The sequence below is a fragment of the Fusarium redolens genome, assembly GCF_020744475.1.
Source record: "Fusarium redolens strain MPI-CAGE-AT-0023 chromosome Unknown BKA55scaffold_4, whole genome shotgun sequence".
Lineage (NCBI taxonomy): Eukaryota > Fungi > Ascomycota > Sordariomycetes > Hypocreales > Nectriaceae > Fusarium > Fusarium redolens.
Genome location: NW_025763667.1, coordinates 1,964,740 through 1,990,403, shown reverse-complemented (window position 1 = coordinate 1,990,403; position 25,664 = coordinate 1,964,740). Strand labels below are relative to the sequence as shown.

General features: G+C 49.8%; 9 protein-coding genes across 9 annotated transcripts; 3 read left to right on the top strand and 6 right to left on the bottom strand.

Annotated features, from left to right (window-relative positions):
- Positions 1 to 182: 182 nt before the first annotated feature.
- On the bottom strand, positions 183 to 1,336 carry BKA55DRAFT_591474 (activator of Hsp90 ATPase; the record flags this gene model as incomplete). The annotated part of the gene is made up of 4 exons (XM_046195253.1): positions 183 to 201; positions 256 to 908; positions 981 to 1,063; positions 1,114 to 1,336. 4 exons carry the CDS (start codon positions 1,334 to 1,336, stop codon positions 183 to 185), a joined length of 978 nt encoding a protein of 325 aa, XP_046053199.1.
- A 3,106-nt stretch (positions 1,337 to 4,442) lies between these two features.
- Positions 4,443 to 8,139, top strand: BKA55DRAFT_637947 (uncharacterized protein; the record flags this gene model as incomplete). Its single annotated transcript, XM_046197064.1, has 2 exons — positions 4,443 to 4,687; positions 4,770 to 8,139. The coding sequence occupies 2 exons, from the start codon at positions 4,443 to 4,445 to the stop codon at positions 8,005 to 8,007; spliced, it is 3,483 nt and encodes a 1,160-aa protein (XP_046053198.1). The 3' UTR covers positions 8,008 to 8,139.
- On the bottom strand, positions 8,140 to 9,050 carry BKA55DRAFT_560987 (uncharacterized protein). The gene has a single exon (XM_046192131.1). The coding sequence runs from the start codon at positions 8,770 to 8,772 to the stop codon at positions 8,455 to 8,457; it is 318 nt and encodes a 105-aa protein (XP_046053197.1). The 5' UTR covers positions 8,773 to 9,050; the 3' UTR covers positions 8,140 to 8,454.
- Positions 9,051 to 9,621: 571 nt separating this feature from the next.
- BKA55DRAFT_504923 (uncharacterized protein) lies at positions 9,622 to 10,695 on the top strand (the record flags this gene model as incomplete). The annotated part of the gene is made up of 1 exon (XM_046187143.1): positions 9,622 to 10,695. One exon carries the CDS (start codon positions 9,622 to 9,624, stop codon positions 10,693 to 10,695), a length of 1,074 nt encoding a protein of 357 aa, XP_046053196.1.
- A 192-nt stretch (positions 10,696 to 10,887) lies between these two features.
- Positions 10,888 to 11,778, bottom strand: BKA55DRAFT_591471 (ribosomal protein L6, alpha-beta domain-containing protein; the record flags this gene model as incomplete). Its single annotated transcript, XM_046195252.1, has 3 exons — positions 10,888 to 11,255; positions 11,311 to 11,424; positions 11,478 to 11,778. The coding sequence occupies 3 exons, from the start codon at positions 11,776 to 11,778 to the stop codon at positions 10,888 to 10,890; spliced, it is 783 nt and encodes a 260-aa protein (XP_046053195.1).
- A 415-nt stretch (positions 11,779 to 12,193) lies between these two features.
- Positions 12,194 to 14,051, bottom strand: BKA55DRAFT_282775 (Tubulin/FtsZ, GTPase domain-containing protein). The gene is made up of 6 exons (XM_046185512.1): positions 13,883 to 14,051; positions 13,686 to 13,709; positions 13,505 to 13,627; positions 12,667 to 13,457; positions 12,602 to 12,617; positions 12,194 to 12,470 (listed from the first exon to the last, which is right to left on the bottom strand). The coding sequence occupies exons 1-6, from the start codon at positions 13,892 to 13,894 to the stop codon at positions 12,420 to 12,422; spliced, it is 1,017 nt and encodes a 338-aa protein (XP_046053194.1). The 5' UTR covers positions 13,895 to 14,051; the 3' UTR covers positions 12,194 to 12,419.
- Positions 14,052 to 15,477: 1,426 nt separating this feature from the next.
- On the bottom strand, positions 15,478 to 15,963 carry BKA55DRAFT_673071 (uncharacterized protein; the record flags this gene model as incomplete). The annotated part of the gene is made up of 1 exon (XM_046198016.1): positions 15,478 to 15,963. The coding sequence occupies one exon, from the start codon at positions 15,961 to 15,963 to the stop codon at positions 15,610 to 15,612; it is 354 nt and encodes a 117-aa protein (XP_046053193.1). The 3' UTR covers positions 15,478 to 15,609.
- A 494-nt stretch (positions 15,964 to 16,457) lies between these two features.
- On the bottom strand, positions 16,458 to 18,804 carry BKA55DRAFT_504006 (P-loop containing nucleoside triphosphate hydrolase protein; the record flags this gene model as incomplete). Its single annotated transcript, XM_046187058.1, has 3 exons — positions 16,458 to 17,843; positions 17,890 to 17,970; positions 18,019 to 18,804. 3 exons carry the CDS (start codon positions 18,802 to 18,804, stop codon positions 16,458 to 16,460), a joined length of 2,253 nt encoding a protein of 750 aa, XP_046053192.1.
- Positions 18,805 to 24,008: 5,204 nt separating this feature from the next.
- Positions 24,009 to 25,224, top strand: BKA55DRAFT_282639 (uncharacterized protein). Its single transcript, XM_046185511.1, has 3 exons — positions 24,009 to 24,197; positions 24,271 to 24,725; positions 24,774 to 25,224. The coding sequence occupies exons 1-3, from the start codon at positions 24,137 to 24,139 to the stop codon at positions 24,891 to 24,893; spliced, it is 636 nt and encodes a 211-aa protein (XP_046053191.1). The 5' UTR covers positions 24,009 to 24,136; the 3' UTR covers positions 24,894 to 25,224.
- The last annotated feature ends 440 nt before the right edge of the window (positions 25,225 to 25,664 follow it).

Here is a 25,664-nt window from a genome sequence, read left to right as displayed (position 1 = left end):
CTTTGCGTCTCTCATGATATCGTAACCACACGCTTCTAGGTCTTGTGTAGATCACCCAAGACGACTCTCGCCCTCCTCCGCCACAGCAGCGACTATGTAACCCCCCGTCACTACCCTCATCTAGAGAGCGAATTAACCTTGTATTTACCCCAACTCCACGACTCCTTGGTCTTGTAGCTTGCTTACAAAATGGTGCCGAAGCTACACACTCATAGTCAGTATAAGTAACCGAGCAAAGCTTTCAATGGGACTTACCCGAAAGTCTGCTTGATGCTCTTGACGTAGTATTCGAGCCAGTTACGCTTGGTAACATCCTCCTGGCCGATAGGAACACCCTCCCACTTGACTCGCATAACGGTAACGTGGTCGACGTCGTTCTGGTCAAACTCGATGTGCAGCTTGGAGAAGTGACCGGCAGGCCACTGGTTCAGTCGCCAGCTCTGGGTGATCTTCTTGGGCTCCTCAAGCTCGAGATACTCGCCAGACACATTGCCGCCGAACAGCTCAAACTTTCCACCGACCTTGGCGCCATCGAAGACCTTGGGGGGAGACCGTGTGAAAGCAGCAATTCGTTGAGGGTCGACAAAGGTTTGGTACAGCTCTTCAGCAGTAGTTCGGAACTCTTCGTTGTCGGTCACGGTAGTTGTGTTTACGACACCACCGGTCTTAGTTTGAGCGCTGGAAGTGGCAGCGGGCTTAGGAGTAGAGCTCTGAGGGTGGATCTTGGGAGTCGAGAAACCGCTCGACGGGTTGGAACCTGGGGCATGCTGGATATCCTTGCCATGCTCGGCGATGAGGGCGCCGGCAAGCTTCTGGAATTCCTGGCGCAGCTGAGGCACAATCTTTGATCGGACGAGATCCTTCACGGGCTGCTTCTCTTTGGACTCGGCAAAGATGTCTACGTCGAACTACGAGGGTTCTTAGCGAGGTTTATTCTACGGCAACACGGAAGGCGAAAGAGCAGGGGAGGTTTTACGTACCACGTACTCGTCTTCTTCCGTGTCGTGGGCGATCTCAGGCACAGTAATGGTACCAGAGACATCATCCTCACCGGGAGCAGATCCTGAATGGTTAGTTGTCATGCTTGCAGTCAAAGTCACCGCATTGCCTTACCAGAATATTGGAGCACCAGCTTAACGTCAAAGATGGTAATCACCTTGCCCTTGCGTTGGCTGACATCGACATCACCATCCATGCTCTGGATCTTATCAATCTTGGCCTTGACCTCGCCATCCTCGGCCTGAACCTTTGTGAGGCTCTCGTCAAAGTAGGACCTGGCCCATGCTGAGACGTCCTTGTTGACCCAGTGCCAGTTGTTGGGGTTGTGTAGAACCATTGTGAAGCCGGTCGAAGGGGTGTACTAAATGACTTTGAATCTGTTAGCTTGAACTCAAAACAGAAATTGATCGAGGTGAATATGCAAGAGTAGAGTCGCAATTGGAATCAGAAATGGTCTTAGACCACAGCATGTTGGTCATCAATGAAGGGAGTACAAGTCACTCTATGACTGGTGCCAGCTGGATATCTCATCATGGAAGATGCGACAATTGGTGCAAAAAAGTGTCGTGTGTACTTACATTTTAGTGAAGAAGGTATAGAGAAGATGTTGAAAGGAAAGAGAGTGAGCAGCGGTCAAAATGTCAATAAATAGCAAAAGAAAGGCAGAGAGAGAAGAGCAGAATATGAAGAGTTGAAAAGAGAGGAGAGTTTGTTGGAGAAGAATCCTCTAGAATTTTACTCGAGCCTTGTGCCCCCACCTTTTTCCAGTGTCCTAGAGCTAGCTTCAAGTGGGGCTCATTTCAGAGCAAGACCCAGCCTCGTCATTTTCATCCATAACCAAAACGTCGTCTCTTCAGCCTCGGTAAGAATATGCTTCCCAATGGTGGAATAAGAGATTACGGTGTAAGGACTTCTCAGAAGATATCTACGGAGGCGCACCCCAAAGAGAAATCGATGGTCCGTATTGTGTCAACTGACAGAGTTTTTTTTTTTTTTTAGTTTTTTTTAGTTTTTTTTCACCAAGATTAGGCCTTGTAATCGCAAGTGTCTTCCTTGCGAATGGCATCTCAATTGACGCAAGGAGACAGCTGCGCAAAGCCTTGAGGTTGAATACTCAGCGAAGTGACACTGAGCATCGGTAAGCTTTGAAGTTGTTAGTAGGCTGGCTCAGAATGCAGAGTGTCGGTTTGTAAGCAAGACGACACGCCTTTCAAGTCCGATAGCTTCCATATTGGTGAATTCGAACGCTCCAAGTCATGAAAGGTTTCGTGCGGATGGTCAAGAGTTATCAGAGAAACCTGATGGGGTAACGGGATAGAGGTTGAGAGCAACAACAACAGGCGCTACTGGACTTAAGTATCGCCGTCACATTATGACCATGCCTGATGCCTGCTTGGACAAGAGTACTTCTGTAATCAATTGACAGATCAGCTGTGATCTGAGAAGGCCATGTATCAGACTTGTCCGCCTGATATACTCAGTTGTGGAAAAGAGTGGTGTATGGGTTAGTCAGCCGGATCTGTGGAAGTATGCATCTTATACCATAGTTGATAGATCTATTCATAGAAACAGATCACTCGGAGTTTCACTCCAGCTTAGATTTATAAGCTATTGGTCGGCGACATTGGCTATGGAATCAACTCAATCAAGCATATCTTTGTTCTTAAACGGCCATGGCAGTCGAAACTTTATTTGTTGACCGTCTTTTGCGTTGTTATTTTGTTCTCTTCGGATAACTTGGTCCCCGGGGGCTTCAATGGCACTCTGCAGTCTGCAAGGAGTATTCACTTTAGCGATCAAAAGTCAACATCAGCCCACAGCATGAAAGCCCCTTGCACTTGGATCTCATGCAGCAGTTCGATCCAGCCATGCAAACGTCTTTTCGGTCATGGGTCTCGAGAGTTTCAGAGAGTAAAGAAATGTGACAGGCAGCGAGGGACGTCGATTAAGCGCCGGCATCCACACTCAACCCGCATAGTCAATCCTTGCCAGCCAATAGAAGCTGTGGGATGAGTCTAAGAATAGAACCACCATGGATCGCTCCAAACTTAGCATCTCTGCAAGTCTATCCCAACCTTTCCACTCAGCGGGGTCGGACGAGGAAGATCAAGCAAGTCCTTCAGCTTCCATGTGGGATATTCAACGTCTTTGTATGGTGACAGGCAAGCAACATGACTAGCTATGTGTTGATATTCTGCTTACAGTACCCCGTACCCAAAAGAAATATTAAAAAGGCACAAGCCAAGCAGCGCTCGACTGCTTAGTGACCATCCTTACTACACCAATGCATCCTCTAGGATCTACAGATACCCCAACCAGGATATATAAAGAACGCCATCTTTCAACTTTGTCAGCTGAGTTACTCTGCAAGAAGCGGTCGAAGGTGCTCTGTCATCCTTAGTAGAATCCCCTCAAGCTGAACTAGTGCCTGATAGTGAAAGCCATGCTTGTAGATCCTCCGTTTCTATTGCCAATTGGCCGTGGGCAAAGTTCCCATGAAGCATCCCATGTAGTCTCTCTTTGTCCCACCCTCAGATAGCGTCCATCATCCATGCCCATGCCACTCCATTTTCATTGTGCCGATTCTCGACCCCCAGCAAGTCTCTCCCAAAGCAGGTACACACTGTAGGCAGGGCTTGGCTCACCGGCAATAAACAGAAAACCGAGAATGGTTTCCAATTTATCTACTTGAGAATGTACTTACTTTTAGCACTTCACTCCCGCTGACACCGCCAAAAATTGAGGTGTCGTGATTTCAACATTTTACCGTAAAGGTACCTTACGCAGGGGTCTATCTCATGCTGCTACTCCAACTGCAACCTGTACATCCATTTCCCTTTACAGAGCCCCTCTCCCAACCACTTTCTCTCTTTTCACCTTTCACATCCAGTCCAATCCTCAATCACATCTCTGTTTCTTATTTGGTTGGTTGCGCAATTAGGGGACGTACTCTTCGTCCTCGCCGCAGCTACGGTGAATGGCTTGATGAGAAATATTCGTTACGTCCTTGTCAATTGACCAACATCGACAAGTTGCAGCGTCCTTTACACACTGAGCCTCACCTGTAACATACGTCTGTCAGGTCTCTCTTCGTGCGTCCACCTCAAACGGCTGTACGGTGCCGGGTCAGATCAAGAGTGATCATAGTCATACCTATTCCTTGTCGTCTCAAAATAGTCTCGACTGCTTCGATCCTCACCTGAGCATCGACTCACTCTACTGCTGCTGCTCGCACGCGCCGCCCACCCCGCGGATCCATCCAATCCCTAGCACCCCACGTATCAGAACCAACCGACCAAAGAGACAGCCCTGATACGATACCCAGCTGTTTCTAAGTTGGACGTCCCTCATCCTTTGGTGTTGTGGCTTGAAACAGGGACCCTGGACCTGGCGCTCGAGTGAATTCTTTGTCCATACTCGCTTGGTCCCTCTGATCTTTCATCATGACTTCTCACGAAGCGGCGCGACTCCGTCAGGGCCTTCTTCCTCTCACGACAACGTCTGTAGGTGCCTTCAACAACCCTCTACATACGCCCATATCTGCCGTGTCCATGAGCTCCAGTCATTTCCAGTCCGCTGCCCAAACACCTGGCAGTAGTATACAGCCATACAACCCCCAAGAATGGGTTCCCACACAGGCTGCCGTCGCCGAGCGCGCCGTTCAATACGCCGGCGAAGTCCAAGGCAAGTGACTAGAAAGAACAAAACATCATGTTATCGCTAGCGTTCTAACATGCCTCAGTGTCGCCAATGCCGCCTCCGCCATACAGTCCGCCCAGAAGTCAACAGCAGCGTCCCATGAGTACCGTCTTCGACTCTACACCAGCTGGTACTCCGACTCCGCCACCTCGACTAAACACAATGGTGCATCGACCTTCACCTGAACCAGCCAATGCATCTTTTCCTCCTCCTCCGGGTGTTAATGGGCGAAATGGTTCACGAGATCGCCGTTTTCTGCCATCCTTAGGTCGTCGGAGAGATATGGACACTTCTAGTACTCCTCCACCTCAACCGCCGCCTCCCCAAAACCATCGACAGAGCATGATCGTGCAAACTTCGTTTCATCAACCTGCTCCCGAACATGGAATGGCTGGTCCTATGATTCACGGGCCTCCGGCGGCTCGGAGAGCCGTATCTGCAGGAGCCGTGGAGACACCCACATCTGCTCGCTCACGATCGGCATCTCAGACCAGATGGGAACCAGGCATGCCTCTCCCACCTCCACCCCCTGGGCCCCCGCCTGCTTCAAGCAGGTCGCAAAGTGTACAGTCTATAGATAGGAACACAGTCCCCATCATATCTCCTCCCACAAAAAGACGCCGACCACCAACCGGCGTCACAGAACTCGGGCCTGTTCCTCCAACACCTGCGGATTGGAACGAGACAGGGAGTCAAGCGGGCCCGTCAAACAGAAGCCGTTCACCGGGCCTCAGGATTGACACGTCGTTACCATCCTCCCAACCTGTTGAACCTGCTCTGGGGTCCTCATCAAGTATTGGCGGGCTCAATCGGCAAAAGGCAGTAAGACATGATAAAACAATTTTGCAGCGGAGGGCTGAGAGTCGGACCCGACATAGCGTCCGTGGCTCTATAGATGAACGGACCCGACCCGATTCTATGGCCGACATTATGGTACCAAATACGACTGATCTGTCACGGACATCAATCGGTAAATCAACCCCTCTAAGTGATGCACTCGCATCGCAAGACTCTCGAAACTCGACCCCTAGAGCCCCAGCATCAGGGAAGCTGCCTCAGGAAGCGGAAACGCCACCTTTCTCTCCCAACGCTTCTAAGCAACCGATATACACCAGCAGCTCAAAAGTTGTTGCTCCGAAGGCGCTCCCTACTCCACCTCCCAGATCCGGATCTGTGGCATCGGTCTCGAGGGTTCGGGAGTCTTCCCGGCCCCCTTCTGCTGGCCTGTTAGTATCGAAACATTTGGTTACGACTCAAACTGCCGATCAGTTTGAAGAAGGGACTATCGATCGGTTCCGCGAATTTGCGATTAAAGAATCGAGGGCCGCTACTGACGCGGACAGGGTGCGTTTATTCGCCGACTTTGTTGTCAACGAATCAAGGATCAGACGAGAACGATATTCTGTCGCTATTGGGGCTATGGGCTCCGAGATCTTTGACCTCACCCGCGACTTGTTTCGGCCAATGGTCAGCCAAAGGCGAGAATCAGCCTCTTCACAGGATCAGTGGACCCCTGGGCTATCCGAACCAGGGCCTTCTCGTCGAGGCTCTACAGGTTCGAACTTTGGGGAAAGTCCTCAGTCTACCTCCAAAACAGTCAATGTCCCGACGTCGCCGAGTGGGAACAACCCACCAAATGTGAACTGGTCAAGCAATTACATGCCCTCGTTATCTCCAATCTTGAGCATGAGCGTCAGCGAAAACTATGAAAATGGCAGCTCACGAGGTCGTCCTCCGAGCCGTTGGTGGGAATCAGATTCGCAAGGCGAGGCTTCCCATTTAGGAAGATCCAAGAGAGAGTCGAAGTATATGGGCGTAACCAAGACACAGTGGGTTGAAGAGGACCGACCGTCTGTGGTATACGAGGAGCAAGGCTCTTCATCCGAGTATCCTCCTGAGAAGACGGGCTGGCATGATCAGTCCGAGCCCAACTTGACTCCTCAACAATTTGGCTTCGCCACCACCTCAAACATGGGCTCAAGTCCCTGTTCGACGATCAACCGCGACCACCTAGATGTTTCCCGCCTTGTCACCATGCCTCCTCCTTACCCAAGGCACCATCCCGCTGTCAACAACAAGCATCCCGAGTTGACATCCATCAGAACAGCCGTGCGAGCTTTGAGTCAGCTCGATGAATTGGCCAAGACAAAAGAGCGATTCGCTGTTGAGAGCACCAAACGTCGAGAACAATTTTCCAAAGCAGCGTCTGAGCGCCGCCAAGCTTTGCGTACAAACTTGCAGAATGAGATCAATGCTGGCAGCTTGAGTTATGCAGACGCAGGAGCTATTGATGCTGATGCAAAAGCCAGCGAGATAACAAAGAAAAAGGAGTTGGAAAAGACCGAATACGAATTGTTCCAGAATCAGGTGGTACTGCCTTTGAACGAACTACTGACAGGGCGTATCTCGGGCGCCACAGAGTTGTTTGACGATCTAGCCCGACATCTATTTGATAACGGGCAAATAGACGCAGACATGCCGCAGGAAGAGGGTGACGATAGACCAGAACTCCTGGAAAAATTGACGCTGCTTAAATGGGTCTTTGAGGCACGAGAGGGTCTTTACCGGGCCATCTACGATCTTCTTTCAGATCGCAACGGCCGATACTGCGAGGTTGTACTGACTCCTTACCGACTTTCCGGGAATACTGAGAAGCTCAAGTCAGCTGAGGCTTTCTTCGCTGAAGATTCGGCCAAGCGTGAATATGCGTTCGCTCACGAGGTTCTGGAACGGACCCGAGACTTCCGAGGAGTGGTTGAAAAGGCTGTGGACCATGGTGTTGCACTGCAGCTGTCGGCGTTTTGGGATATTGCGCCTCCGCTTTGTGAGCTACTGGACAATATTCCTCTCGATCTTGACGGTTTCAACATTCAAATTCCAGCATCGGAAATCGAGGAAAATCCATCCTACGTCGAGCATCCGATGCAATATCTTTTTAGCTTGTTGCTTCACGCCGAGAAGAGCACATACCAGTTCATCGAATCACACACCAACCTGTTATGTCTGCTTCACGAGGTCAAAGAGGCTGTGGTTCACGCCAAGGGCAAGGTCCTCGAGACGCAGACCCAGGATGAGAACGGAAACCCAATTCCCAAGGCTGATAGCAATGCACAGGCGCTGCAAATGCGACGATTAGAAGAACGCCGACTTACTGAGGATCTGAAGGAGAAGGTCCGTCTAGTTCAAGATCAATGGAAGAGCGCACTAGGCGATAACATTACGCTCGTGAAAGAGCGACTAGGAGGGTGGTTGTTGCAAATGGGCGGCTGGGATGAGTCGCTCGAAGACAGAGGTGTTGGCAGTGTCTAGAAGAGTACCTAAGTGAAGTGAGTAGACGTTGATACCCCTGAGCCAAATGGGCTTGATGATTGGAAACGATATTATTCAGTATATAATTTTTTGATCCTGGACCAAAGATGTCCTTTTATATGAGATATGATGATGAAATGGTTGGTTCTTTATTATCGAGTGATGCCTGGGTATTGCGCCTGTCTCTTCTGTTCCATGGTACATTTATTCGTACACTGAAGGGTTGTGGGCTGAATTTGAGCCTTTTTCTCCACCGCCATATTCTTGAGTTCTGGATACCTTCTGGCCTATGCTCCCATCTATAGATTTGCTTGGTGCTTCGTGTTTCGCTTCATCTGATGGGTTGGCAAGTCATGGTTCGTGTCTCTTTGATCATTCGTGGCCCTTGGAGTCTTTTCCCGCCCTTTCTCCCGTCTCTTTTCTCATTTCCATTTCGCAGTCCACCATTTACTTATACTCAACTGGCAGATCCATGCCAACCCTCCTAGCAGTCAAGCGAACACGCTCCTCCTCATCCATACCCATGCCAGGGTTATAACGCTCGAGTAACGTGGCGTACATGCGCTGAGATCGAAGATAGGCGATGGCCTGGACAGCAGCGTGGGCGCGGGCGTCTTGCGATGTCGCAGCCTTGGAGCTGGAGGAAAAGGAATCTCGAAGGTGGGAGTGAAGAGGAGAGCGTGGTGAGGCGAGAATGGGTCGAGGTGGTAGCTCGCGGAGGAGGGAGCGGTAGAGAGAGCGTAGTGAGGCTGGAGATGAGGCCATTTTGGATGAGTTTGGTAGGTCGGGGGGAGACAAAGAGGATCGATGGAGTGGAATGTCAAGTTGAGATGATGCTTCTCGATTGATTGCATGAACTGAATAGAATTGATGCTTGAAAAGTCCGGCCAATCGGGTGGTTCCGCTATGAGCAGGGGAAGAAACTGTTAGCGGGATGGGAGAGAGAAATGCCCCTCCTCATCGATATCGGAGTTCTGATGGCGGGGTTGGCTTGAGAGAGCTATCTTGCCATTGTATGACTAGCAGTAGAGCTTTCTTTATGGATGTATATAATTATAAACCTAACTTAAATTTGCTGTTTAAGACGTATCAATCTAGAAGGGTTCCTCTTGAAATAAATCTTAATTTGATTGACATAGTCGAGCTACATTCCGCTTCTGGTCACGCCATAAGTGAAACAACTCTTAACGTCGCAGCTTACATAGGTAGACTTGACTTCAGACTGCCCAACAACTCATCCCACTTCTTTTTCTCTTTCTCTTCCTCTTCCTCTCTCGGATCAATCAATCAATCCACATCCCACTCTAATTAGACCCAATTGTCTTCACCTCGAGCCCGACGACCCGCCCGACGACCCGAAAGAGACCAACCAGTGTCTGCTCTAACACCACCATAAAAAACACAAGGACAATTGCGCCATCCCACGTTACTTAGTAGCTAGCTTGCATTGCGTTGCCTTGTATGCCCACTACTACTCCAAAGTTCTTCTTGTCTAGATCCTTTATCCTTTTCTTATTGACCCTCATCCTGGCCATCCTTATCTCGCCCGCCTTCATCCCCCGTCTCCGCCAACTCTCTTCCCATCTTATCCTTCTCCAACGACCGCTCACAACCATGGCGTCTCCATCCTACGCCTCAGAGCTTCAGATCGCCCAATTGGCCGTTCAGCGTGCTACGATCCTCACCAAGCGCGTCTTCCATGAGAAGGCAAAGGGAACCGTTGACAAGAATGACAAGAGCCCTGTCACCATTGGCGACTTTGGCGCCCAGGCCCTCATCATCGCCGCTCTCCGCCACAACTTCCCTGACGACGCTATCGTCGCTGAGGAGGAGGCTGCGCAGCTCCGTGATGATGCGAACCTGAAGCAGACTATCTGGGAGCTCGTCAGCTCTACAAAGCTCGACGATGAAGACGCTGAGAAGCAACTCGGTGGTCCTATCAAGGATGTTGATGATATGTTGGAATTGATTGACAGAGGTGGCAGTCAGGGTGGTTCCAGCGGTCGTATCTGGGCAATTGATCCCATTGACGGCACAAAGGGCTTCCTCCGTGGTGGGCAATACGCTGTCTGCCTTGGTCTCATGGTCGATGGCGACGTCAAGGTCGGTGTCCTTGGCTGCCCTAACCTCCCGGTTGACGACTCAGCCCGTCTGACATCCGACATTGGCTCCAATGCCACTGACGAGGGTCGTGGTGTTGTTTTCTCTGCTGTGCAGGGCCACGGCGCGAACAGCCGACCTCTTACTTCCGGTGCTCTTGCTGCTGAGAAGCCCATCTCCATGCGAAGCATTGACGACCTCTCCAAGGCTACCTTCTGCGAGAGTGTTGAGGCTGGCCACTCAGCGCACGATGACCAAGCTCTTATCTCGAAGAAGCTTGGTATCACTCAGGAAAGTGTCCGCATGGACAGTCAGGCTAAGTATGGCTCTATTGCCCGCGGTGCTGGCGACATCTACCTCCGTCTACCTGTCAAGGCCACATATCAGGAGAAGATCTGGGACCACGCTGCTGGTGACCTCATTGTTCGTGAGGCTGGTGGCCAAGTAACTGACATTCACGGAAAGCGTCTCGACTTCAGCGTAGGACGCACCCTGGCCAACAACAAGGGCGTCATTGCTGCTCCCGCTGCTGTTCACGGCAAGGTTCTCGAAGCTGTCCAGGATGTTCTGAGCGCCAAACAGTCATAAGGAAATTAAGGAAGAAAAGAAATGGGCACGATTTAAATGAAAGCGAGAATTTGAAAAGCAGGAAAAGTAGTTTTGTATATGCCTCGTCAAATAGTACACAAATCTGTACATGATACTAGAATACACACGCCAGCTGCGTCCAATAGGCCAAGCCACCAAGCTGGCCAGTATAAATTCCAAAATACCATCTCTCTATTTGATCTTCTTCTGCTTCAGCTTGATCGTCTGGTCGTTAATAAACACGCCCTTACCCTTGTAAGGCTCCGGAGGACGCCACATGCGAACTCGTCCAGCAAACGACATGATGGTCTCGCGGTCAATTCCCTCAATCAGGATACGTGTGGGCGCAGGAGTTGTTACGGTCACGCCGCGAGGAATGCCCTCCTCGACAGGATGCGTAAACCCGAGCTTGAGGCACAGGAAGCGCTGCCCAGGAAATTCCTCTTTAGCTCCTCGCTCTTCGACGCTCGCTCGGTAACCGACACCGACAAGACGGAGAATGGCCGTGTGCCCTTCTGATACACCCATGATATAGTTCCTCAGGTACGACCATGTTGTTCCTATTCAATTGTCAGCCCCAGTGCCGTCAAGCGTGGTTATAGACGGTGAGCATACCCCACATGGCCTTTTGGTCCTTGGCGTCAGTGTTCTGGACATTCAACGACACCATCTTGGCCTCAGGATCTTGTGTCACCTGCACATATTCCGGAACTTCGAGATCAAGTTCTCCTAACATCCAGTTAGCAATTGTTCCCCTCATTCTGAATGCTGTTCCCTCATACCCAAAGGTCCCTTTACAGTGATGGTCTTCTTATACACCTTCTTGTATGATGTCAAGTCCCTGCTCGCAACCGGCTCGCCGACAGATAGCTCCACTCCTGGAGGAATCGACAAAGGGGTTCTTCCCAGCTTGGATGGTCGCTTCGAGGTCGTTGAGAAGAGGGCAGTGGCGGCTCGAGAAGATGCGACTTTGGGTGCTGTCGCTTGCCATGCTGGCACCAGGAACCCAGGGAGGGTGACAGGGCCAGACGATGAGGCCGCAATGGCTCGTCCAATTGCCCTCCCCCGGCTGGGAGTAAACATGGCGGCCATTGGTGTCGAGATGGCTGTCGTGGGCGTGCAGCAGTATTGGCTCGTCGAACGAGGTTGACAAGCTGATGGAGCTCAACTTTTCGCGCTTAGTCATAGAATCACGTGCTCACCACGATAACTTACACCAAGGGTCCGTCGGTAGATGGGTGGTCCGATTGCCGATACCTAACTTCATGTCGCAGTAACATTTCGAGAACTCGGCCAAATTGGCTTGTGACCAGTTTGAATCAGTTAGTTCTAGGTTCACTATCTTTGAGCATTAAATTGGTACAATAGTACTCTTGGGAATTTTATTCGGCTCATACCACTATTGTGTACTGCCACTAATGAGGATATCTTAACCCCAGAATTACAACAACTACACTCGAAAAGAAGTTGCAGGCCAGCTATACGACAAACATAACATAGCAGCCAGTCATTTCAGCACATTGGAGTACGTTTACTCCTCGCCCTCAGGGAGCTCCTCCTCGTATTCCTCTTCCTCCTCATCAATACCAGCATCCTGATACTGCTGGTATTCGGAGACAAGATCGTTCATGTTGGACTCAGCCTCAGTAAACTCCATCTCGTCCATACCCTCACCAGTGTACCAATGCAAGAAAGCCTTGCGTCGGAACATGGCAGTGAACTGCTCACCAACACGCTTGAAGAGCTCCTGGATAGAAGTGGAGTTTCCGATGAAGGTCGAGGACATCGTAAGTCCTCGGGGAGGAATGGCACAAAGGGCTGTCTGGATGTTGTTGGGAATCCATTCAACGAAGTAAGAAGAGTTCTTGCTCTGGACGTTGCGCATCTGGTCCTCGACCTCCTTCATAGCGACACGGCCACGGCTGTAAAAAGTTAGCAATAGTTCCTAGGTGCAAGATCGGTTTCACTCACAAAATGGCCGAGCAGGTCAGGTAGCGACCGTTGCGGAAGTCCGAAGCAGCCATCATGTTCTTGGGGTCGAACATCTGTTGGGTCAACTCAGGAACGCTGACAGCGCGGAAAGAGTGGGCACCACGGCTGGTCAGGGGAGCAAAGCCAACCATGAAGAAGTGCAGACGAGGGAAAGGCACCATGTTGACGGCGAGCTTTCGGAGATCAGAGTTCAGCTGACCGGGGAAACGGAGACAGGTGGTGACACCGGACATGACAGCAGAAACGAGGTAGTTGAGGTCACCGTAGGAGGGGTTGGAAAGCTTCAGGGTGCGCATGCAAATATCGTAGAGGGCCTCATTATCGATACAGAAGGTCTCGTCGGAGTTCTCGACCAGCTGGTGGACGGAGAGAGTGGCATTGTAGGGCTCAACGACGGTGTCGGAGACCTTGGGGGAGGGAACGACGGAGAAGGTGGCCATCATTCGGTCGGGGAATTCCTCGCGGATCTTGGAAATGAGCAGAGTACCCATACCGGCACCGGTACCACCACCGAGAGAGTGGGTGATTTGGAAACCCTGGAGGCAATCGCAGCCCTCGGCCTCACGGCGGACGACGTCGAGGACCTGGTCGACAAGTTCGGCACCCTCTGTGTAGTGACCCTTGGCCCAGTTGTTTCCAGCACCGGACTGACCGAAAACAAAGTTGTCGGGACGGAAGAGCTGACCGAAGGGACCAGCACGGACGGCGTCCATGGTACCAGGCTCAAGATCGACGAGGACGGCTCGAGGAACATACTTGTTGCCAGAGGCCTAGTTGTGTGAGCTTGGGTTTCTTGACATTGACTGTCAATACATACCTCGTTGAAGTAGACACTCATGCGCTCGAGCTGGAGCTCGGAGGTACCGTTGTAGACACCATTGCTGTCGAGGCCGTGCTCGCCAGAGATGGTCTGCCAGAAAGCAGCACCGATTTGGTTACCCTGATAAACATTGTGAGCATCCCCCGCATGCGATGTTGAGGAAGCCATGAGCACTTACGCACTGACCGGTCTGGAGGTGAACCTATTGTAGAGAAAAGATCTGATTAGCTTCTTGTTTTGACAGAAGGTTTGGTAAAGCTGCTAGCTATCGTGCATTGTGGTTGAGCTGCCACCGCCCAGCGGGGTAGAATCAGGGGCACGATAAACTCAACGCGTGCAACAGCATAACACGAACTTAAAAAGTGATGTACTCACAATCTCACGCATGTTGATGGATGTGGATGAATGTAATCTGGAGGAGTAGAGAGGAGGAGAGAAATGGGCCGAAGTCGTCGAAGAGCTGAAGTAGACCTAGCTTTGACGGAGGAGGACAAGAGTGGGTTGGGTTGGGTTGGAAGGAGACCAAAGGGCGATGTTGATTTTTGTTTGGATCTGGAGGGTGAAATTGTTCACCGCCACGGCTCCAGGGCCCAGCAGGGGGTAAACAAGGGGTAGGGCGGTTCCTTCCAGGCTATTGGACCAGTGAGCATTCTCACTTGTTTACCTCCTGGTCCGTGCACAGGTTCAGAAGGGCAAGGCGCCGCCTGAAGGGTCCCGCAGTGGCAGGCACGCCAATGAATCTGCGCCTGTCACTGCCGATGGAGAGGAAATAACAGCCCGCCGTTTTATCTCCAGATGCAAATTAAGAATGGAAGTGGTGAATTCTTATAATGCAGCTTGAAAGAAAGAAGAAGAAGAAGAAGCTATTGCACCCTAACTTATACCCTAAGTAAGCTTAATTGGGCTATCTTGAACCGTTGTTAAAGTCACAACTACGCGCCGTTGAGGCCAGCCACGCTGGCAGCCCAGTATGTGAAATCACCAACTGACGGAGTGCCAGCAAAACTTGCCCCACTGGTAAATTGGCGATTTTGACCATCCGAGATGAAGATACGGCTTTGGGCGATCAGCATTTCGAAATGAGGTGATAACACAGTAAGAGAATCTCCGAGTTGATATCTGTATTTACCAAGCAGCCCAAGATACACAGTAGAAAAATTCCCACCTGTGAAATAAGCCCCAATTGTTTTGAAAACTTTCAATTTGCATGTTTGATATCCATTGGTTCTTTTACTGGCACATATTGATATTGTTCTGAACCTAGGCGCTTATCAATCTAAGCTACAATGAACCTACATTGGCTAGTGGCAAGAAAACCCAAGACCTCTATCCTAAAGACCAAAAAGACTTCGGTAAATTCAGTAGACCTTAGATTACTACATATGACAGGTTTCATGTTCTCGCCAGCAGTCAGGTCAAAATAACGTAAGAGGAAATCATATGGTGTGAAATAATGGAAACCAGACGAAACATATAAGTTCATCTAATTGCATTGATTCGAGAAAAAGAACCACGGTCCTCAGAAGAACCAATCATATACCAACGTTGAAGCAAGGTCCAGTGATATAACGACCAGTAAGCTACCCATGCTTCTCCAATTGAAAAGTAAGGAGTATATATGTTATATGCAAAGTCGCTGAACATGATTAGATAGGTTTGGGTGAGCTATGTCTATCTATCTGGCCTAGGACGCTCTCCGCCAGACGGACGGTAGTAAAATTTATGATGTGACTTCTCTTTGGAAGTCTCAGATCGTCACAATAATATGTGTTCATGTGCAACTAAATGGCTCTGGAAGACTCCTTATCGGTGAAAGAAAAGTTCTGCTGTATCGGGTATAATTCGAAAAGCTTGAGGGGAAATGTATTGTGATCTCTGCAGTTGATGTTGCTCGGAGGTTCCTCTGAGGAATAACATGTCCACACCTATAAGCCACCTCCAAGATCAAATCTGATCCATTTCTCATGATTCGTAAAAGTCTGAAGCAAAAGCGGCATCTCTAGCGTGCAAATAATCATTGAGTTCTCCTTCGCCACGCATTCATGTCTTCTGTGATAGACTTCGCATCCTCTCAAACCATCGACATCCATCTTTGAGCTAACCTATTCCTCCGAAACATACTGCCAAAGCTCCTCTCCATTCTTGTTATTGACAAAGACGATCTTTGCAATCTTAGTACCATAGGCGTCAGTGCCATCATCTCCAACACCGCGTCGGCTCTTGCAGTCCTTGCACTGCTTGAAGTCCAGCTCGTTGTAGGAACCGCAGATACTGCCGTCGTGGAGTGTTTGGTTGCATTTCCAGTACAGTAGATTGTCGCGGATTTGAAGTGTTGGCTTGGGCTTCTTGATATCGAATGCAGGTTTGTTTTCGTCGCGGCTTTCGTGAGGATCAGGATCTGTGATATCCATGGCGACGATCGCTTGGGTGGTCACGATGCCTTCCATTTCTGACATGATTGGTAGTGATTTAGATCTAGGCAGAGGAGATGTGGTTGTTGAATATTTCTCGTCAAAGTTGAGGCGCTGTACGCAGTTAAGTTATTTGAAGAAAGATAGTTCGAACTTCGATGAAAAGTGATATGCAGAATCCGTGGGTGCATCATTTAAAAAGATTTCGTTTGAAACTCAACGCTTATTGTTGCTATTGAGTGCTAATTGCCGCCTATTCATCGAGGCTCTGATAGAAATCCGTCCGAGCCCATTTTATCGACATCATATGTAACACAACCTCACATTATGCATCAGTACCATTAGGGTTGGACAATATGAGTCAAATCTTGATTGCTGCGTTTGTGAGAGGAAACTATCATCAGCTGAATAGCGAGTAGCTGAAATCAACGACATGAAATGCTTGTATCACACATTATTATAGGTCATCTGGTCTCAAAGTTATCGGGCAAATGTAGATTCTGGATCATAGAATCAGTCTTATCAATTTGGCTACGTACTTAATGCTGCTTAACAACACCCGCAGCATTAGCTTGCGCGGTAATCCTCTTCTTGTACGCCTGGACATCGCCGGGAAACTTCTCGACAGTGCCTCCATCACAAACCCACAAAGATTTGCACACCGTCTGCAACATTGTGACGTCGTGAGACACCATCAGCACACCACCCTGGAATTCGTTGAGCGCCTCAGCCAAAGCATCCATGGCTTCGATATCAAGATGGTTGGAAGGTTCGTCAAGGACCAGAATATGGGGGTTTGTAAGAGCCAGGCAAGCAAAAGCAACACGAGACTTCTGACCTCCAGAAAGCAATCCCATCTTCTGCAGGCCGGTTGTGCCAGTGATACCGAAAGCACCAAGTCGGCGACGGTATTCCTCATCTGTTCGTCCCGGGTAGTTCTTTGACATGAAACCCACAGCACTGTCATTGAGGTCGAGGGCATCAACGTGGTGCTGAGCGAAGAATCCAATTCGAAGACGAGGGTGTTGAGAGATCAGACCAGACGAAGGATCCAGCTTACCAATGAGCAGCTTCAGGATAGTTGTCTTACCCGCACCGTTGGGTCCGACGATACCAATTCGAGAATCCAGCTGGACATCCAGGTCAACATTGCGTAGCAAGATGTTGTCTTTGTTATAACCAAAAGTGACCTCAGACATCTGCACAATAGGGGGTGATAGCTTCTCGACTTCGGGAAATGTGAACTTTACGCTGTACTCAGCCTCTGGGGGTTCAAGAACCGGCATCTTTTCGAGCTTCTTGATACGTGACTGAGCTTCTGAAGACTTGGCAGCGTTGTACCGGAACTTGTCGATAAACGCCTGCAGATGGGCTCTCTGGACCATCTGGTTTTCGTACTCCCGTTTGGCGACTTTCTTGCGCTCCTCGCGAGTAGCGTAGAAGGTATCGAAGTTGGCTCCACGGTAGTAGTCGAGACGCTGAGAGTGTTGGTGAATGATATCGGTGGCGACTTCATTCAGGAACGCTCTGTCGTGAGAGACAACGAGTACGGTGCTGGGGTATGTTTGAAGGTACTCGGACAAGAACGTAATCGAAGGAACGTCCAACATGTTAGACGGTTCGTCAAGAAGGAGCAAGTCAGGTTCACAGAACAGTGCTCGGGCAAGGGCCAGACGCATTCTCCAACCACCAGAGAAGGTCTTGGTGGCGTGCTGCTGTCGCTCTGCTGAGAAACCGAGACCAGCAAGGATACTAGCAGCTCGTGACTCGGCCTTGTCTGACTCCATCTCGGCCAACTTGGATTGAACATCTCCTAGCTTAGTATCCTGGGCCTCTCTATCGCGATCGAGTCTGGCCGCGTCGGTAGATGTGTCAGCGAGAGAGGCACGTTGCTGCTCCAACTCTGCCAGACGAGCCGTAATTTGCTATCATTGTTAGTAAGTGTTCGATATGACTGAAAGGCATACTTACATCTTGCTCCTTCAGGAGAACTTTGCGCCAAACATCGGCATCTAGAACCGCCTGGATGGCTGGAGTGTCGTCACCGGTAATCTTTCTTGTCAGCTATGTTCTTTTTTTGGTGTACTAGGGAGAACTTACTTCTTGCTCGACGTGCAGAATGGAGATGTGGAGTGGGATTGCAACCTCACGGCGAGACAGAGCTCGAAGCAGTGTTGATTTACCAACACCGTTGTTACCAACCAAACCATACCGGTGGCCATAGGCGAGGGTGAGCGTTGTATCTGTAAGAATACGGTTTCCACTGATCGACACATCAATGTTGTCCAATTTGATGTCCTTCGACTTGTTTGCGGAGCTGGAGCCCATCTGCAGAGGGTTGACGGCCATGTAGAACTCTTCGTATGACTGTGTCGATTCGGGTTGCTCAAGCAGCTTGGATGCCTCGTACTCGACAGTCTTGAAGGTCTTCTTCTGCTGCTTGGCGGCAATCTTTCTCTCTGCCTTCTCAAGTTTCTTACGATCGACCTTGGATTCAACCTTCCTTGCGTTCGCAGACTCCAGGTCCACGCCACCAGTCGCCACAGCTAAGGTGGACGACATGTTGCGCTGCTGGCTCACCTGGATAGTCTGGTCAAGACGCTTGACAGTCGAAGGCCCTCGTCTCTGGCCTCCATTGGCCTCGGTGTACTTATCGACCCATTTCTCGACCAGCTGTTTAATCTTCTCCTCCAGCTCGGTATTAACTTGGCCAGATGCGGACAGCAGCAGCTCGGTGATGGTGGAAGCAGCCTCGTTCAGTGGTGACTCGCCCGATGGGTCCTCCTCGTCCAAGTAGGAGGTTGACGCATGGGTTAGGTAGCCCACAGAGTACTCGGAGACTACGGGGTCGATGTGCGGCAGCACAGCTCTGATATCAGCCTCCATGATGCGCTGACTTGACGGCAGGATAGCTGGGATAGGAACGAATGAATTGAGACCTCTTGATAAACCACGACACGATGTACACCTTCAGTATGCTCCACGGGCTACACAGAGTTTCCAAACCGTGACTGAATGGCTTGACAGTGTCGCTACCTTGAATGCCCCGCCAGAAATGTCGTTGAAAATTGTGGGTGTAGATACTGGATCCATCAGCACGGAGGTCTGATGCCCGATCGCCGACATCATCATCTCCAGGGTAGGCGTGTCTGAAATAGTGACAACCAATCCACATAATTTAATGATTGATCATGAATCACTAAAGGAATGCATGCTCATTCTTAATTTCCAGTTTGACAGGTTGAATTCGGGTATAGCTATGGTAAATATGCCACAACTAACTCAGCTTGGTGTGCTGACAGGAAGTGTGACATTGGTGGGTGCACCAGATATTTCAAGCCGGCCAAGAATTCAAGCTGGAACTTCAACGCTACTCAATGTGCCCGGGACGACAAACCGAGTGACAGAAATCCCTGGGTTTTCCAGCGGGTGGAATGTTGGACATAGAAGCCACTCCACTCAACCTACGATAAACTGCCAGTCGTAGCAACCTAACCTATAGCTAGCCACTTCATGTTTGTAAATGTCCAGAAAGATGGTAATGGGAGTCATGGCCTTCCTGAACCGGGTCATGCGGATAGCAAGAACCTAAGACACGGGAGCTCGAGCACACGAGAAAAAGGCATATCGCCGAGGGAGGCTATATCAAAATGCTAGCAGGGGCATCCATACGAGTGAAAGGTATACCAGTATACCTCCAGACTCATTGGACTTGGAAAGAAAATTGACCATCAAAACTGAACCAAGCCTCATAATAAACTACAGATGTTAGATTGTACTGATTCACTCCAAATTTAGAAGAATAAGGTTATCAATCAAAGCCCAACTGGCGGTGAAGGGCCTCTAATTCAAGAATGGGATGTCGGGTACAGGTTTCTCACAAAACCTGTTCGCGGGCAAAGTATGCTAATTGCGGCATGCATGCATGTATGTCCGTTGTTTAGTTTGCCCGTGACCCAATATCAGCGCTGATAAGTTGCGTTTATGCAAAGAGAGACTGCATGTGTAGAGCCACTTGAGCGTTCGCAGCCCATTGAGTCTTTATCTAACCTCCAAGCCAACTTATCAACAACGACAAGACACTGCAATCGAGCAAAACTTGGTTCATTCTACAGGGCTATCCCAGCGACGATGTAGTGCCTCGGAGGTCGGTTATCAATATGGTTGCTAACTATTGAAACCACCGGCGTTGAATTCAGCAATAATCAGTTGCCACGAATCCTGGCTCTACGCCGGTTTCAGTAATTACAGTTTTCAGCTCCAAACCGGGAAGACCAATCACAGTGCAGAAAGCCGCTATATCTCTGTGTATTTATTTTGTTAAGTTTAGTAAGGTAAAGTCAGAGTGGGATTGACGCGACGCGTCAACTTCATATCATGATGTTTTTCTTCGCCCGTTTGCGCAACTCGGCCAATTGGCCCGGAGATGAACCCTGGTGTTTAACTCAGATCTAGGTCGTTTATGCTGACCGAGCCCTGATCTTGCGCCTGCATTGTTCTGCACAACACTGCATTGGCGATCAGATGTAATAACCATGTGCATTACTGTACATACGGGAGATCGATGCAAGGCCCTTCTGCATGAAAGCTCAAGTTACATACCCAATGCAGAGTCACGTAACGGACTTATTTGCTAGACACCGCTATATCCACAGAGATGGAATGTTTACTGAAGAAATCAACTGATTCACTTCTGACAATACCCTCCACTGATGTTATTGAGGAATTCACATTCCCCACTCACAACAACAATAAACATTAGGGGCTCTGTGAGACCAATAACGTCTTTTGTCTTACCAGCTGATTGACAACCACTACCAACTGTCACTGGCGCCAGCCATTACCCACCAACTCCTGAAGGACATTGCTAACTAAGGACAAACGGCGCTCCGGCAATTGTGGACGCTTGAGCCTCTAGACGGACTTTCGGCGGTGCCGTTTCGCGAGGAGATGACCCATTCAATGTCATTTCTAACATCGCAATGCTATTGCCTCCACTTGGCGCGACGATAGCTTGACCATCGTGCCTTATCGAAACATAGCAAATTGGTTTTAAATGCGAAAAAAGTTAGCTCTGAGTCTAGAATGTCAGAGGCCAGGACATCGTACGTGTATAGACATTGCTGCCTCTGATGGAAACTTGAAAGATTGGCATTGTGATCCTTGAACTATTGTGTGAACTCCTGGCATCCAAGGGTGTCAATTGAATCATTCAATTTTATGAGTGTGGCTCAACAAGACTTGCACCAACGTGCTATTCAAGCAAGACAACAAATTGATCATGTCTCAGACGTGCAATCTTCCACCTGTCAGGATTCAATACCAATTGCCGGTATGAGATTGACTCGACAGGACAAGGTCAACTTAGCTCCTCGCAGCGACAGTGTCCCAGGCGCGTGGGCAGCTGGACGCCTCGTCTGTCATGCGCCTCCTATGCTCACGTTTGTCGAGGGCCGATATGAGACAATGGCGGAAGCAAATCACCCATTGACTCAAGAGCCATGGCGATCATGATCGTCGGAATTATTTCCTTATTCTGCGGGGAAAATCAGCATTCCAGGCTGGAGTTGTCCATGTTGCTTGAGAGCCTACTCCGTAGAGAGCCTCAAGATAGGACCCTAGTCCACCCCCTGCGAAGAGAGCTCAGACTCAGAGTCTATTTGTCCCTTATTATTCAATCTGTGGCTGTGGACAAGCACACCGCCGCTTTTGAGTTTAGGGCTATCGCCAGAAAAAGCAGTTCGTGCATTGCGTCAGCTCTGATCGTGAGCACTAGGCACGTCTGTCTAAAGCCTAGTTGCCGTTTGAGGATGGTTGGTGGAAATTGGACTTGATGCTCGAAGAAAATGCATCGTGTTGACTGGCTGAGGAACACTTTAATATGATCGCAAGTCGGTAGGCGAGTGGGCTGTTGAACAAAGTGTGGCGAATTGACTGGTTCTACCTGCTCAAGTTGTTTCCTCTTCATCTCCATCCAACTGCATCTGCAGTGAGATGCACGAGAAACACCACAGATCAAGGGATATCCTAGTATGAAGAGAACTCTGAAGGAAGTGGAAAGAAGGAACAACCCCGCTTTTCTCGACAGTCTCGTTTCAGGTATGAGTTGCGAGAGTTCCTGAGATGGTTTCGGTCTCTGGAACAACCCGATGCCAATGCTCAAGGAAACCGGTTCACGAGGATATGGGCTGAGCACATGTTTGTCAGCGTATTGGACCAGGCAAAAGATATCCAGCGGCCACGAGCCAGCCTTATCGAGACAAGCGAGCACCAGGAGCAGGGGTACAAGTTAAGTTTCTCTGCGTCGCGGGCCATTGCCTCAACACGAGGAGGATCTGCCTGTGGCTTTTTGGGAACTTGGTGTGAGTGCAAATTCGCATCTGGAACATCTGAATGGTGCCCGCCTTGAGGCGAGAGATGTTCCAAGTCCCAAGATACCTCTAGTTCTTGAATTGGACCCCACTATGAGACGCGAGCGCCTCTTCGGATCTTGATCGAAAAGCTCGTTGACCGAAAAACATTCCGATACCCATGACTTGCGGCGACGGCGGAGGCATAATCTCATCAAATCAGGTCAGTCGTTTCATCTGACCCCTCAGTAAATGCGAGCAAGGGGCGGCCAGCTGCTCCGCTTTCTTCAGGCAGAGGCAGAGGCAGAGGCAGAGCGGCAGGTTTATTCTGCAGATCACTGGGTTTTGGATGTGGTGTGGTGTGGTGTGGTGTTGTTGTTTTTGTTTTTGTTGTTTACGTTTATCTATTTATGGTTGGTTGTGGCTAATTCACCGTGTGCGGCAGGCCTCGTCCTCTGACAGCCCAGCCTTTAAGGTACGGTACCATTGTTGATTTCAAGACAGTGTTCTAGATCTGCAAGGGGACGGTCAATACACGTGTACCTAGTTTCTGGAAAATCAAAGTAGAATTTGATATAATAGTCTGGGTTATCCTAGTCTGACTTGTACATTGGTAAAGTTATATGAGTGCATATCAACAAACTATATGCATATGTGCGAACAGGGTGGGACCAACTTGGAAAGGAGCGAAACATTAGCTTCGGCAACATGAACAACCAAGGTCGTATATTGCACAGAATGGGGAGATTCCAGAGGGCCACGAAAGGCAATTGCTACGTATATAGTGTGCTTTTCATGTAGGTAGCAGACTCAACAGCAAACATTCGTCTTGCAGATGCTAAGAACGGCCCGTGTACCCCGAAGTCACTACCCAACCAACTTAACCATTCTGAACCATGATGTTCACTTTCTTGTATGCAATGATGGGGCATGATGTGATCATGAAAGCCTTCAAAAAAAGACAAACAGCCTTGATTGCATCCATCAGAGTTTCTTCCACTTGAACCCTGCGCCACCTTGTCAATGGCAAGGTCCCTGAAGTTCGACTGGCAAACTTTTATTTGTTTGTTGGTCTCTGTTCTTCATGCGTCAATAGTCCTAGGTACTTGGCGTTGCACATGATGACCTAGGGCGGCTGCAGACTGATGGACGTGGGACAAAAAGGCGAGTTGCTCATGTTCACAAGCAGCTTCTCATGTTAGTTTGGTCATTGAAAGAGCTGCTGGCCAGCGATTATTGAAGGCCGAGCACGCCATGGGTATTATCAAGTAGTCCCAAGGAGGAAAGGTGCAGAGAACAAAGCAAGCTGAAAACTGTCACTGACCTGTAATTGATACCAATTGCATGCAGGGCCGCATCAAGGAATCGGGGAACCTGTTGCAGACCTTGTCGCGAATTGGCTAGACAGATGCGCGTGAGATGGCGAACTACTCCGGAGGATCATACCGTTGTAAGGCAGTGTGTGTTACTGTCGAATTACTGGTTGGAGTTGAAGACTTGTAATTGTAGTACAGACAGCATCATCAGAAATGCCAGTCAGACAGATCTCAGGCGGTGCAATTGTAAGATGCAAGATATAAAGTCGATGGGAACACAACTCCTATTTCCGTGATAAGATATGTTATAAGAGTGCTGTCTGGTTCAGAGCAGGCTTCAATGGACCTATGCTGACATGTTCTCTGCTGTAAGCCTCGCGAATTGATACCCCATTTAGCATCTATTATGCCCAGGACCCTTTTCATAATCATCAGTCCCTTGAACATTGTAAGGGTTTGTTGATAAACAGGGTCGCTGCCAGGGCCGCGCCTCCAACCCGGAACGGCCCTGTGTGACAACAGGGGGCGAGAATACATGGCCGTACACGTTGTATGATGCAGATGGGGATTGATCGTTGTATCTCATTCCCCCAGCAGCTCGATGGCAACAGGTATACGCGGGAACATCAGTCTTGCAGACGGACAGCGTCACCAGGGCCCTGTGACAACATGCTGGTGATACCTACCTACATGTGCGGATAGCCTATGCTGTTACGTGGCAGAGCAAACTCGGGGGCCCTTGGCCTGTGTTGACGTTGGGCAAGCAACGGACAGGGCCCGTGTATTATATTTCTCGGTCTCTGAGTCTACGGCAGGGATCTCGTGCTGCTCTGCTTCGTCCGTTCCGGGGAGTCTCCATCCCGTTGTGACCCCCGTCGTCGTCACCTCCGGGGCCGGGAGGGACGAGACGAAAGGTAGCGAGCGAGCGAGCGAGCCCGAGGGTCAAGGGCAGCTCGATGAGATGCCCTTTTGGTGGAGTATCTTGACTTCGATCCTGTATTTTAGCGTTGAAGATCGAATAAGCACCTCATTCTTCGTTCAGACCACCCGCTTTCCTGCGCACCATCTGACTTTGATGCAGAAATGCCGCTGTAGGGAGAGCCCGAGATGCAACCCCCGGAGGAAGCCAAGGAATCCCTCGGTGAAGTAACCCGTCCGGAGCTCCATGTACCAGGGTTAACAGCCACAGGGCGGTCGTGTTGCCCACTCCAGTCTCCAGGTATCCGTAAAAAGCATACCAAAGTTCAAGGGCATCGATCGGATACAGGTCGAGACAATTAAAGTTGATATTCCTTGGAATGGTAAATAACGGGTGGCCAGCCCGCAGGCGCTAGATAATAAGCGTTGCACCTTTCCAGGATATTGAAATTTATGTTTGAGACTTTGAGACGTGATGGATCTCGTGTAGCATCTACAGTAGATACAATAGGGCATTGTAGTGGAGGTTAGGTGAGGAATTGCAGCTTGTTCAAGATGCGGCTGTGAACCAACTGTGTCAAACCAATTTCACCAGATTGAAGCCGTCCCTAAGTTTAGCAAAACTATCATCCACCAGAGGATCCTCACCTTGACCTTAGGTCCGATGTACTAATGCTAAGTCAGTGTCTATGATATCAGATTCAGGCCATTGAATCAACTATTGTATGCAAGTCATGTTAATGTTGGCTGCCCTCCACTCAAAGTAGCAAGTCTAATCTCTCTTGCTGCTCAGCGCTTGAGACGTGCCCCAGCTCAGACCCAATCAATTCCAGGTTTCTCAGGTACTCGCCATATCTGGGCGCAGCGCCGCAGCGGGCCACCTGCAGTCTTGCTTGCACTGGACTGCCAGGGATAAGACACGTTCAGTGGGCTTCCCGGCTTTACAGGAGCCCTGAGGCCCGCAACGGCGCTAGATTCTCAGTGGCTCCGCCCGCTAATAGGAGACAAATGCAGGACCTGGGTGCCCTGGCTTCCCGTGGAGTCGCGGTCTTATGTGCATCCCTGCAGAGACGATCCGTCCTCACCTAAATCTCACTTGTAATCTCCAGGTTGCAGGTAATGAAAAGCGTGCGATTCGAGGGGCTCAGGGCGGCATTCCCTA